At 34.1% G+C, this 14,580-nt stretch overlaps 1 protein-coding gene across 6 annotated transcripts in view; it reads left to right on the plus strand.

Annotated features, from left to right (window-relative positions):
* Window positions 1–1,242: 1,242 nt before the first annotated feature.
* LOC118747915 (NAD(+) hydrolase sarm1) overlaps window positions 1,243–14,580 on the plus strand; it is a 98,531-nt gene continuing 85,193 nt past the window's right edge. For 5 of the 6 annotated variants that reach the window (XR_004993999.1, XM_036482131.1, XM_036482139.1 and 2 more), the window contains exon 1: window positions 1,243–1,729. Coding sequence is in view for 5 of the 6 variants with exons in the window: in XM_036482131.1 (XP_036338024.1) it covers window positions 1,574–1,729 (156 nt within the window). In the remaining variant the exon portion in view is untranslated. The remainder of the gene's footprint in view (window positions 1,730–14,580) is intronic. The other variant, XM_036482132.1, reaches the window with a different exon arrangement.

Below are 14,580 nucleotides of genomic sequence, written 5' to 3' on the forward strand. Positions count from 1 at the left end.
AAGCTCATACAATTAGCTTGCGAGTATGTTTGCTCTTTTGGGTAAACTGCTCGCAGGTCATCAGAGGGTTAAGAAAATTTTGAAAGAATTGATTTTTTTTTTGTTTAATAATCTTACTCCATGCATTTCCAAAACCTCGAAAAACTAAGTAACATGCTGGTAATGTAGCTGGTTTCTTGAACATTGGTTCTATGAAGTTCTTAAAAATATTTTCTCGTCTAGTGACAAGGTCAAATATTTGGGTGTGACTCTAGGCAGTAAGCTAATGAGAAGCGAGTAAAAAAGGCATAAACTGTATGAAATCATGGTCGAGCCAATTAGGCTGTCTGTTGAAATTTACTAGAGGCGTCTACATTAGTTAAGAAGGTAGAAGGTGTTCAAACGGGCGTACTTGTTCAAATCCAAGTAGCGTCGCCTTCTGGGCGACTTGTACTCTAATCCTGATCACTACGTGTTCGTAGTACCCGCAGACATTACGGGTAAAACGCTGGCACCGATTGGATCCTTCTTTACATATGTCCATACATTCCCCTAAAATTCTGAACGACAGAGTGAAGCTACTGAAACAAGTGGTCTAGAGTTAGAGAAGGCTTGTTCTATCATGAATTCCTCTATAATCTCACGTTTGGACTTCCGGATTTCTGCAGTGTATTTCCAGCGGCAATCAGGTGCGATCGAAACTGGTTGGAAAATACCTGACCTCTCCGTCGTTAGTCTCGGACTACTTCACAATCAAGCCGACTTGTGTTCCAGAGTGTATTCTCGGAAGTTTTGGCATAGGGAGTACACGTAACAAACGATGAGTGTCGGATGCAAAACTCCACATGCAATGTTTGAAAGTCCTTGTGGCTGTTAGTCGACCACTGGTTGTCAAAGGAGGTTCTCAAATGGGCAAAGCGCTAATTGTAGGTTCTCATAGGAATCCTCGCCGGGCACAGCCGAATAGGAACTCATGTGGTAGCGCTTAATATCGTTTCGAAGCCTTCTAACCTGCCATCTTTACATAGCAAATTTATGGTATTCCTCAATAGCCTAGGTAAGTTCGATCTACTAAATGCAGTTTATTTATGCAAGGCGAAAAAAATTGAGGTTAGACGAAAATGGTCGCAGCGGAGCAAACTTGCGTCTTTTGAGGGCAGGAATTACTAACACATCTTTTAGCGGAGAGCAAGTGAGTCAATGCAGCCAACGCGTCTGTTTTCTTATCATCTCAAAGATTACAACTTCTCCTTTCATAGTTATCTTACAAAATAGTACAAACATCAGCATAAATCAAAGATTTTTCCAAAAGTGAAACATTCTTCAAACAAAAAAAAAAGTATTTGTGCATTTATCTATAAGATAAATGCAATAAAATGCAAAATAATTAAATGGAAGAAACCGCAAATCATCGAGCAGTTAAAATTTTTGGGAATTACCGAAAATGTGCTATCGAGTGTAAGGTAGAAAAAATAACAAAAACAAAAGATACGAATTAAGGAAAAAACCGTGCGAGAAATTCAACTGCGGCAGAAATACCATAAAATAGTTCAAACAAGCAAAACAAAAAAGAAAAAAAAATCCAACAGCAAAAATGGCTGTCAAATCGACGCGCAGTCCGTTGATAACACAACAGCAACCAACAATAGTGCCAACACCAACACCAACAGCAGGCACAATGCCCGGCACAAGCTTGCGTTCAAGACTGATCTTCCCCAGAAGTCATCATCATACACAGGTAACCACAAAGGTAATGAACTTAATGAGTAAGAGTAAGAGTAAGAGAATACGAGTAGTAAAGGTAACATGAAAGAATACACAAATGTAGCTCTGGTAAGTGAAAAATGAATACTAGAAAAAAATAAATAAATTTGGTGATCAATAGAAGATTGTTGGATGCTACTTTTTTAGGTTTCTTTAATTGCTTAGCAAAGATCGAGATTAAATTCTGGAATTTTTAGACAACAAACAATACATACATACATACATACAAACGAATAAATAACCACTCCATCAATACAATGACATACTGCTGGTGAGCTATGGAATTATGAAAGTAACTGTGCGCGCAAGTCAATAACCGGTTAAGTATCTTATGCTTCCAAGTATGCGATTGAACCAAGGCAACATTCCACGCATAACTTTATTAAACAATCAAAAAAAAAAAAAGAACAACAATAATACAAGTAAAAAGAAAATGAGAAAAACAAGTAGGCGAGGAAAAATTTTTAAGCATTTGCTATTGTTTAGATATTTGTAAGTACATAAGTTGTTAGTGCAATGAATTCATTAAGAAGTATTTTTGTGATACATTGTAGGAAAGAACTCTTCATAACAAACACTGTCTAAAAGTGAAGATTTGTATAAAAATTTCGAAAAGATGGCTTCACAACTGCAAATTCCAAACACATAGCCCAAGTTATCAAAAGGTTTAGTGGGCTCTGGATTTTTAGAGTAACTTCCAAGAGATAATTTCTTGAAAAACTTTGAAGTAGCAGACTTGCCCTTAATCGAACTTGAAAAGTATTCCTAGACGGCCTGTAACCACCCCGATCTCTTGGAAAATCTAGCAAGCCCTTCCAACGAGACAGAGCCTTAAGGCTCTGTTATGCATACTTGGCATTGCATGCACTGCTATACCATTTTTACGTAGAAATCAAAAACCAACAGACTTTTACGTATGTAATGCTGTGCGTTGGGTAACCGCTTACACGCGAAGCTCATTTAACAGATTCCTTATGTGACAACGCTCAAGCAATGCCAAGTATGCATAACGGAGCCTTTAGACCGTTAAAGCCTTTGCAGAAGTGCTGGTAAACTCTACGAAGGAGTGGACTGGATTTCTGGTAGACCCCAGAAACCAAGATTTGCCAATCACCCTGGCATGTTAGCCTAGAGAAGGTGCAAAAAAATATAAACTAAAGGGATAGGCGGGGAAATTTACTACTTTTACGGATAAGTCTACCATAATAAAAACAGCAACACCTCTCTTTCTCTTTTTCCTCTTTGAGTACAGAATTGGAGGTTTAAGCAATTTTGAAATCCTTTTGAGATGCATTGATGTTTTAAAAATTTTGTTTAGATTTTTGCTATTCTATACTCGTAGTATATTAATTTACTACTTAAAAGAGAGAGAGAGAGAGAGATGTGAGGGAGAGAGAGAGAGATGGATAGTGAACGGGTGAGCTGGAAAAGAGTGAAAAATTTGGCAAAATCGAAACCAAATTCTCAATTCCTTTGTGGATTGGGGTCTTCATAAGTCATATTCTTGCCCTAGGAATATCTGTTGATTTTCGTGCTCACAGCTACTTTGAATACTTCTATTAGACTTTTAGTCTAAAACGTAAAAATAAATGTTAAAAAAACAAAAATAATTACTGTTACGCGTGAATACTTTAGTCATTCTAATTTCATTGAAACTCATTAAAATGTAGCACTAAACAAATTTTACAGGCTACATACACAGGCCAGCCTTTCAATTTGTAATTTATACTTTTATATATCAGATTTTTTCATAGAAGTAAACAAGTGAACTTAATTTACAAAATTGTATTGAAATTTTGTGGAATTTTTTTTGTTTAATCGGAGCACAATTGGCGCACGTGTATGATCTTTCGCTCGATATATTCCATTTAGAAATAAAAAAGAAACGAAAATTTCTTTTAAGATAAATATATTTACATTGTTATGTAATTATGTACGTCCAAGACGTTGTACATTGATTACCTGCTATTTTACTAACTTTGTTTATAATAAAATTTATATTTGTTTATATCATCGCAATTCTGAAAAAAAAGTTGTATTTTGCAAAAAGGAGCGATGATAACAAATAAGCTGAGTCTACTAAATTTCAGTCTAAAACGTAAAATAATTTTTTTTTATGTAGCATAAATTGCTAAATTTGCACTCATAAAATTTTTATGAAGTACAAATTTTTTTTTAAGAAATGCAAAGAAATAAAAACGCCTTAGTTTATTTATATAAAGCGTTCGCTTAAAGATATATATGTACATATGTAAATATACATAGTATGTATGCACTTACATATATATATATGTGTGTACATATGTAGTACGAATGTAAACTTTTATTTAAGTAACAGAACAGCAGTCATTCATCGCTTCGCCAACACATGCCAAGAAAAGTTTTTACAACAGACTGAAATATTTACGCACAGAAAAGATGTATCTGTATTTTATAAGTATTTGCATATCTTTGTACATGGGCCTGTACTATGTAGCGTATGCTCGGTAAATATAAATATCTCGTATGCACAAGCACTTGTTTTGAAGATTTCAAAGTTCAACCGATTTGCTATTTATGCACTTCTTCTTTACTGACAGTTACCCAACAAACTTTTCCACTGGGTTTTCGATTTAAAGGAAATTTAATACAAACATAAATACTTCTGCGTACATACATACGCACATCAAACAGTACGACCTTACAAGTATACAAATAAAATAATCGCCGTACGCCCCTGACTTTAAAGTATTTTTGTAAAGAAATTTCGAAAAAAAAAATTTTTTTTCGTCCGAATATAAGAAGACGACACATTTTGCGGTGGCACCTACATACATTCGCCAATAAAAAAAAAACTTTTTAAATAACAAAACAAAAAAATTTCTCGGACCAAGAACAGCGATATATCATACTTTAAGATCCGACTGTAAATGCTGCAGATACGATGAAAAATGTGAAAGGGTCGCGTTTTTATGCTCAGCAAAAAAAATTCGAAATAGTGAACTTTATTTTGTGATACGGTCTAATGTACGAGTACATATGTATGTGTGTATTAGGGTGTCTCACTAAAAACTCGTTGGACCTCGTTTTAACCGCGTTTTAACCGCGTTTGCTTTAGAATTTTAATGATGGAAAAACTTATGATATATCTATAACAAAAAGGCATTTGAAATGGAATTTTCGGCAAGTTTTCATTACAGTTTTCATGGAAATTTTCATGTTCAAGTTGTCATGGAAACTGTATTTTCTTTCCCATCAACCTTGTCTCCCTCTGATTGAAACATTTTCGATTGATTTTAAGTTTTCTCCTTAGTTCGAATATCAAACATCGTTTTCTGCCTTCCAGCCAAGAAGCCATCAGTAAAAAAAAAAAAATCTGGTTTACTCATTTTACTCGCTCTAGAAGTAATGCATCGATATGGATGTACATTAGAGTGGTCCAAAAAAATTTGTTCCCAGATAGGGTATGGGGCACCTTCCAAAATTTTTCCTCTTGCCGAAAGAGGTGCTGGTACCAAACTTTACGTATCTAAGTATAAATTTAGGTGAGGCACATATTTTACTCTACAAATATTGTGTACATATATTAATCAAACAATTTCATTTCAAATTAAAAAAAAAAATATTACAAATTACAGCTGTCATTGGAACAGTAGCTTTTTATAAAAACCACCAACATTTTTGCTAGTTTCACAGCGATCCAGTGGCGCATTTAAAGGTCATTAAGCACCCTGTGCTGGTTACAGTAGAAAATTGAAAATTGGTATAGAAATTACAAATATCAAAAGGAACCAACTAAGGGGGTGCCCCGTTTTCTAGAATGATATTTTTTCACTCATACAAAAATTGGACCACTCTAATGTACATACATAGGTACATATGTATGTATGTAAGTGAATGAAGATACAAATTCATAGACTCGTTTTATGTTTACTGGGAACATCTATATAAGTTTGTATGAAATTCATACATTCATACTATGAATGTAGTAAATAACCGCCTAAAAGATGTAAGCGAATTTGTTTCCTAAATTTTAATGCTGATGCAGAAATGCATCTAGATGCTGTACAAATATTTCTGCATCGAAAAGAAAATTTTTTAAAAAATGTCACATACGTCTTTTTGGCGGTTAGGGCTCGATATGTAGTTATTCATGTTTTCTTGTTCACGTGTACACTTCTCGACGAGATAAAATCTTATTTTTTATAGCCAGCCAAGTGCTGGAGTACAAAAGTATTTTCCCGGCAGGCCATTTAAAAAAAAAAAATGTTTCTCCCTACAAAGAATAATGACTTGATTTTGCGGTTTTCTAAATTTTTGACGTCAGCAATTTTCAATTAAAAGCGTCTGGACTTTATACTTTCATGATGTATGAGTAAGAGAAATATGAAGTCCATTAAGTTTTTAAGTGGAAAATTATTATTAAGAGTAAAGGCTTACTTCGTATACATACATACATACATATGTATGTAGGTCCTCAGCCGAAAAGCTGAGCAACTAAAAAAGTGTGCAAAAAATTAAAAAATTGCCATAAGTATGTATGTACGTGTGCGTGAAATGTAGTACATATATGGAAACTAAATATAAAGATAGGCCTGCTCTTGCATAGCAAAGACGAATATATTCGCAGCGCTTTTGAAGTCATTCAAAATGTTCGAAAGCCACTTAAGGGAAAGAAAGCAATAGAGAAAATTCCTACGAACTTTTCACTACTAAACAAGCACATTCAATCAATTAATTTATTTATTAGAATATACGAAATTGTTGTATCTATTTTATGTAATTGATTACAACATTTATTGAGCACAACCCAAGTATTCATAGGCATACATATGTATGTATGTATGTTAATGTACATATTACATAGGTATGTATGTATGTACGAGGCCATGGAAATTTTCTCGACACAGAAAATCGTGTAAAATTTTACACGCTTTTATTTGCGTGCTTCCATATCTACTATAAATATATATATCTAAGTATTATATGTACTTACATACGCATACATACATATCTACATGCATTCAAGTTCGTAAGAATGCATTCAAAGCAAAGGGAGATCTTTACGCAGCCAAAAAAAAAAACAAAAAAAAATATTTTAAAATGTAGCAATAAAAAAAACAACAAAGCAACCATTAAATGCAATGAGGTCTTCACAGAAGCTTACAAATACATTTACCTAGCAAAGCTCCACTTGCAACTCTGCGACGGCTGGTGAATGCAATTAATTTCCAAGTCGCCAAAATGCAGTGGTAAACCAGCAATGATGGAGAGGCATCAGGCCACCGCTTCGAAAGCATTGCAACGAAAATTAACAGCAATATGCTCCTACTTTTGTTCGTTTTTAATTATTTTTATTTTTTTTCCCCCCGCTATACTATGTATATGTATGTATGTATGCAAATCCTGTTGTTATTACGCTGCTGTCACTTTTGACCTCAATAAAGTGTGAAATTCGTTATGTAAATACAAGCGGCCAACAACAACAACTGACTGCCGGACCGGCCGGCCGGCTGGCATGTGAAACGACCAACCACCAACTCCCTGGCCTATGGAATATTTTAGTATTGAATATATGTATGTATTAGGGCGGGTCAATTTGTATGGATCGATTTTTTTCGACATTGTTCCTAGCATATTCGGATTCTTCATAAAATTCTAAGAAAAAAATTCCTCCAGACCATAGCTCTAAAGTCAATTTCGAGCCTGCGCATTTTTAAAAGAAGATATCTTATATATAAAAATGAATTGCTGTCCGTTAGCCTCGCTAAGACTCGAGTCCGGCGTGACCGATTTGAATATTTTTATTTTTTTGGTTTGTTTTTTATAATATCCGGATGATTAAAACCAGAAAAAAGTAGAGAGTTGCCACCTGTTTAAAAATTTCAGTATAAGTAAATTAATGACATAAATTAGATATTGCAATATGGGTGTAAAAAGAAAGCGGTTATGAAGGCTTACAGGCGAAAATATTTTTGAGGGGGGTTGCCACCTGTTTCAAAATTTAAATAAATGAAATTGATAAGATAAATTAAATATTGCAATATGGGTATCAAATTAAAAAGGTTTAAGAAGGCTTACTACTGAAAATATTTTTGAGTCGAGTTGCCACCAATTTCGAAAATTTAATTCAATTAAGTTAAGAAGATAAAGTATGTATTATAATATAGGTGTCAAACGAAAAGTATTTGAAAAATTATTGACTAAGAAATATTTTCTATAGGCCTGCCACCTACCTGAGCGGTAAAAACTAAAAGCCATACTCGCAAATATTTTTCAAAGCTTTTCAGGCTCGCATCAATGTGGAATACTGTAACTCCGTGAGGCTTTATTGATGGCAAACAAAGTACTATCATGTTTGGCAATGATATCACCCCGTAGAACAATGCACTTAGCCTCGATATAAAAAGAGAACAAAAGCCGAAGTATTAGCCGAAGCAGTTCATACAAATGTCCCACAATTGAACTAACAAAAAAAAATATGGCCTACGACTCTTTTATAGAAGCTGTTTACACTGGAGTAAATTTTAAACAAAAAAACAAAACCGACTTAAATTCTCATATACGTTTAAGAGTACCGTTATTTTCTTCGTGGCCAAATTATCGGATCTACACTCAATTAGTAGGAGACTACCTCTGAGGAACCACCTCTCCTTTAAAAAAGAATTATAGAAAACGGATAACGTAGTCCAAAGTTATGCGGTAACATACATAAAAAAATATTCCGACGAATTGATAAAATATGCAGATTAATATTTAATAAAGTGTTACGGATGTTTTTTTTTTAATACAAACCACAAAGCACAAACTCCGAAGCACAGTTTATTGATACGAAAAATTTATTTCTGATATCTATTTAAAGAACCGCAAGATTGCACTACAAAGCAAGTTACATATTTTTACTATTGTAACGGGAGAAGTTACTGTATGTATTTTTTTATATGTACAGTGTCGAACAAAAGTTTTGGCACAGCAAATTTTCGCATTACATATATGCAAAGTTTTTAATTTTTTTACTTTAAAAGTTTTTAATTTTTTTTTATTAAAATTAATGGATTATTAAACTGCATACTTGGAATTTTTCTAAAAAATACTTGGCCTATATTGCGAAAAATTCACTGTGCCAATACTTTTGTCCGTTACTGTAAGTAAATAAAACTTTAGCTTTAAAAAACCAAAAAAAAAATAAAATTTTACAATATATCAAAATTATTTTTGAATTTTTTTATGATTAACAATGTATTTATATTTTTTTTTTTTTGGTTTTAGATCCTTTTTGCTTTCAACACGAGGTATCTTTTTTCTACTTTCTATTGTCATAGCCATAACTCCCTCTCTCTTTTTATCAATCAATCAATCAATTTTATAATTTTTTTTTGGCATTTTTCCTAATTACAAGTAGAGCTTTATAAAACTTTTATAACACTAAATGTTTATTAAGCTTAGGATTTTGTGTTATCCGGGCAGGCTTATTAATTTAACCAGAGAAAATATTTTCTTTATTAAGTTTACCCTGTTACCCATTTTAAACTGCTAACTGTACTGTATCAGTGGTTAAAACTTGTTAAATTTTTATTTAAAATTTTCGGTAAGGAATAAGCGAGTGGATGAAAAATATATAACGGTAAGAACGACCCATATATATGTATATGAAAGAATACACACATGCGACGACTCTTGCCATTGTGTGCCACTCCTTTAAATTATAGTTACTCTTTTCTTATTGTATTAAAAAAATAACGTTCGTAACACTTTAGTAAATATTAATCCGTATATTAACTTAAGTAGTATATATTAAAGAATAGAAGATGACCCGGTGAACTTCATATCATCTATAATTTATTTGAGATCACTAATACTGCCTGCTGTTATAGCTGATAAAAGATTCCAAACCTATGAGATGTGCCACGCCCTTTTTTACAAACTCATTTATATGCATATATCTTTCCATAAGCACCTACCATAGGTAACTGTGCATTTCAAATTTCGAGTTCATGTGCTATAATTCCGAAGTTAGAGCTGACTAAAAATTTTCACTATGGGAGGTATCCCTCATCCCCTCCCCCCCTTGCCGAGTTTCAATTTTTTTACCCTATTATAGATCCAGGAGTCATGGCAATATTTTGGCCAAATTTTATTCGATTCTGTCCATCCGTTTAGGCTGCAACCTGGCACATACATACATACATACTTCCACAAATATATAGTAGATTTGCTTTGAAGCGCCACCTTGCGGTTCTTTAAATAAAAAATAGATATCAGAAATGAATTTTTCATATCACAAAACTCCGGAGCTCAACTCTTTATTACAAAAAAAAACATTCCTAACACTTTAGTAAATATTAATCTGATTATGGACTTAGTATTAATTAAAGATATTTTCTTTTAAAATTGCGCAGGCTCGAAATTGATTTTAGAGCTATGGTCTAAAGGGCTTTTTTTCTTAGAATTTCATGTAGAATCTGAATCTGATAGGAACGATGTCGAAAAAAAAATTGACCCGCCCTAGTATGTATGTATGTATATACTCGCGCACACATATTTCGAGATCAACCATGAAGCTACATACTTATGAATTATTAGCTATGCTATGACTTGGACGACATTAAACGCATAGATAGCAACAATTTATGAGTAGCAGCAATGCTGCTAATTAAAGCGTTTTAAATAAGTTATTTGACATATTCAATTGGACACCGCAAGGCACACATACATACCTAAACATAGTGCGTGGCATAATGATAAGGTCACCCACATTTCAAAAAAAGTTTTCAAATTAATTTTAATTATTTTTTTTTATAAAAATATTGTTCATCGCATAACAAAAGCCCTATATAAGTTTTAAACTTTGCGCAAGAGTGAATAAAAATCATAATAATTTAAAAATTTCTATATATTCCGAGTGTACTAAATTTTTTTTTGGTTTTGCAGCTTTATAGCCAATTTAAATTTACTACAATACAAAATAAGCCTGAGAATTTTATGACTTACTGTTGATTTTTGGAAATTTTGTCCCTCGATCGCGCATGTGTAGCATGGAGAAAATGAGCAAAACCTACAAAAAAAAAAAACAAAAAAAAAATTGCAAAAATTGCAAAAATCAACGGTCGCAAGTTTGTAGCACTTAATTTTACCGAAATTGAATGGGCTAGGAGACGGCATAGGCAACAATTTTCTAGAAAATCTGAAAAAAAAAAGAAATTTACCCGGAAATTTAACAAACTTTTAAAAATGTGTCACAAAGATTAAAACTTTGATGAGTTTTGTTAAAGAATGAACTATATTCTTCTAAAACGCGAATTAAAATTCAAAAAAGAAAAACTAAGTAGTCAAAACTAATAAAAATGTGGGTGATCTTATCATTTTGTCATGCACTATACGTAAATATGTACATGAATACTAGTTTCGCGAAAGTTAGTTAACTAATGTCGGCCATAAGTTTGTTTTTTATGGCTGAAATTATCTAAATGACACATTTTTGTGTATAAATTGGTTATGATTATTGAATGTTTATGAGCTCAATCAGCTGTTATTGACATTTTTCATTTTTTTTTTTTTACCCATGATTATTTTTAAATTCCCTGATTTGTGTTTGATTGTTGTTGGAGCCAATAACGTTTTTTTTTTATTTAATCTTATGGTATTTCTATATCTTTCGTTTTGTTTTACTATAAAAAATGTTTACTAGCCAAATTTACGGTAATTAGGTGAAGTGACTTACAAGTATATGAAAAATCTTTTAACATATAAACGGTCGAAATTGATAAATTAAAACATAAACAGCCATTTAGTGTTCTAGTCTTTAAAAGTAAAAAATAAAGAGACCTTCTTATAGCCATTTCGGATTTTTTGAAGAGAAAGGTCTTCCGTGCTTAGTTTTTTCCTCTTTTTTATTTCGTATGGAACGACCGCAGTTTCAAGTCCTTCCAATTCAATTTTGCATCAAGTATTAATGACACGGGTAAAATTTAACTTTGCAGCAGCTTCCAAAAAGCGGGTCTTCTTGGAAAAGCACTGTCTGAAGTTATTATTGATTGAGTGAACGTTCATTTGACCCCCAAGGTTGGACTCGGTAGTAGGAAATGATGTGATTTCGGCCATGATTTCGCTGTTACTGATATAAGTGAGTGTTCATTTCTTAATAATTTTAAACCCGATGGCAATGTTAGAACAAAACCTTTTTTCAGCGCGTTAAGCGCTTTCGTGATTGTCGTCTCTTTGCCTCTCTTACCAGCGGAGAGGGCAACATTGGACTCTCTCCGCTTTCCTTTTTGCCTCTTTATTGCGTGAACCACGTCATCAGGCATCATCATCAATTTGCCTGAATGTATAGTTGGCGTTGGGCCCATGGAGCCGGCCTGTGCATGCTTGATCTGGTTGGTTCTAGGCGCATGCTTAAATACAACCATCTCACCGGCAGGAGTTCTTGCCCGAAGGACTGCACAGTATTCTCTTCCTTAGGGCAGTATTTGTTTCCTTAGGGTCTCATTTATCCGAAGCGGGGTTTTAGGTGTTCATATTCATTCTCGCAGCAGATGCTTGAAGCTTTGCTCGACAAGTTAAGCGCGGAAGAACCGAACATTACAAGAGGGAGAGAACAAACGTCGACTATGGCATTCCCTTCTGTTATAGCAAGACCCATTCTAACTTCTGAGGTGACCCTACATCAGAAGATCACCTTACGAATATGGCCCAACCTTAGTCTATACATTAGGCACGTTCACGTGTAACACCGTGGATTAGGTGGTAGGAAAATAAATGGGACAGGATAAGGATTTTGAGTGCTAGGGCGAATCTAAGTGTCAGTGCGGTAGTTCATTACTTATCCATGACGCCATTGAGAGTTTGCATCTCCGGTTTGGCAGCACTTATTTGAAAAAGTTATTTTCGTTTTAGTTCCAAGGCTGAAGCTGTTACATAACAGATTTAATGACGGTTACCATGGATACAAAGGTTGATTTTAAGCATAATTTTACATGTTTCACTTATACTTTCAGCTGGTAACACTATGTTCGCTCTCACAAATCACGCATACCCGAAACACACATGCCAACACAGATCTATTCTCTCTTGTGCACATAGCCTCCCCTTTTACAGCTGCTGAATAATTGTTTATTCCTACTTTATCTACTTCGAGCAGTCAGTCTACCAAACAATTTATCGACGTCAAGCACATGTTGGACACGCTTCATAAAGTTGAAAATGTAAAAACGCAAAAACACATAACTAAAAAGTTCTATAAAAGCTAAAACGAAAAAAAAGCCAACGCCAATTATTTAAAAAACAAACCACAAAATGTAAATAAAAACACAAAACGTGAAATATAAAAAAAAAATAAAATGAAATATTGTGTATGTGTGTAGTAGTGTACCCACACACATACACAACAACAGGGTTGCAAAATCAAACATTTCCGCTGTTACACTAAGAAATCGTGCGCGCGTGTGTGTATGGTATCTGTGTCGCTGTGTGATTTTGTATCTGGTATCTCAACGTTCCGCTGGTTATAATCAATCGCTGCTTTTGTTGACAATAATCAGCCGCCGTAAAAGCGACAAGGGAAAATAATGAAAAGTGGTACGAAAGACAACGAGTGAGAGAAAAAGATAGAAAGCGGAATTCGCAAAAATAATGGGACATTTTTATCGTGGGGATATTTTTGAATTTCTGTTTTGTGCGCTATTTCTACAAAGGTGAAAAAAAAATCCCTTGCGTACTGTAAAAGTATACTCCACCCATATATGTAATTATGCATCCACCCTCTTGGAAAATGGGGAATCCTCACATGTATGGCGTTTTCTTTTCTCGAAAAAACTGTCACCTTCTTAAGTGGCAACATTATCAGAGTGCACGATTTTAAAGAGAAAAGAACGACAGCCTTGGCGCTGGGCAGAATAAATGCAACATTATTTCGAGAAAAGAAAACGCTCTTAGGAGTGAAATAAAAATATTACTTTCTACTTTTCGCGGAAACTACGAAGAAGTGTTAAAATTTGCACTGTTTCCTTCTCGCTCTTAACAGTCGGCGCACAGTGGTTAAGCTTCATAATTTTTTTTTTTGAAAAAAAAAATAGCAGTCGGCGTAGCACCTCAATTTCCCGTATGCAAGATTCATGGACATAAATCAAAAAAAAAAATGAAAAATTTGGCGTGATCGATTTATTTTCCATATTTCAGGAACCATAAGAAACCTATGAGGCAGGCAAATTTTTACGCTGTGAAAAGACACTCCGAAAATCCGTGCATCTTGACGAAAAGCTAAAAATCCGTACCATACGGAAAAATCCGTACATCTGGCCGGGCTGACAAAGAGGAATGTTTCATTCTGTGGAATTTTTTCGTCATGCATGGCGGAATGTTGTATTTCCTAAAGGGCATATTCTTATTCAAGTGCTATGTGCTATGGGTCGTATTTGTTATTGTGTTTTGCCCGTTATTCTTGGTTTGTCGTTTGTGCGCACCTACAGATACTTTTGCCGCAACTTGGCAGCACTGGGCGTTTAAGTGGTGTGCTTCAAGTTTACTTTACGTTTGTGGGTTTGGCGAATGGCTTTTGATTTTATGTTTTTATTTTAGTTACTTTTTTCATTTTTCTTTTTTACAATTGCTATCGTCGTCTGCTTTCTTGCCATAAACATACATATGTATGTACAAACACACGGCTAGTAGTTTCGCATCAATCCGTTTCAGTTGCGTTTGTGGGGCTTTCAATTTCAATTCATTTAAGTTCATTTCACTTCAAATTGTTTCATTTCAGTTTAGTACGAATCAGTTCCGGGCTTACAACGCGCGTACGCGGTCGACAAGCGACGCGTACTATGCGCGCCGTTTTTTGAAAAGCAGCGGTTAAAAAAAAAA

Source organism: Rhagoletis pomonella, unplaced genomic scaffold (assembly GCF_013731165.1).
Source record: "Rhagoletis pomonella isolate Grant_MI unplaced genomic scaffold, Rhpom_1.0 Rhpom_scaffold_00012, whole genome shotgun sequence".
Taxonomy (NCBI): Eukaryota; Metazoa; Arthropoda; class Insecta; order Diptera; family Tephritidae; genus Rhagoletis; species Rhagoletis pomonella.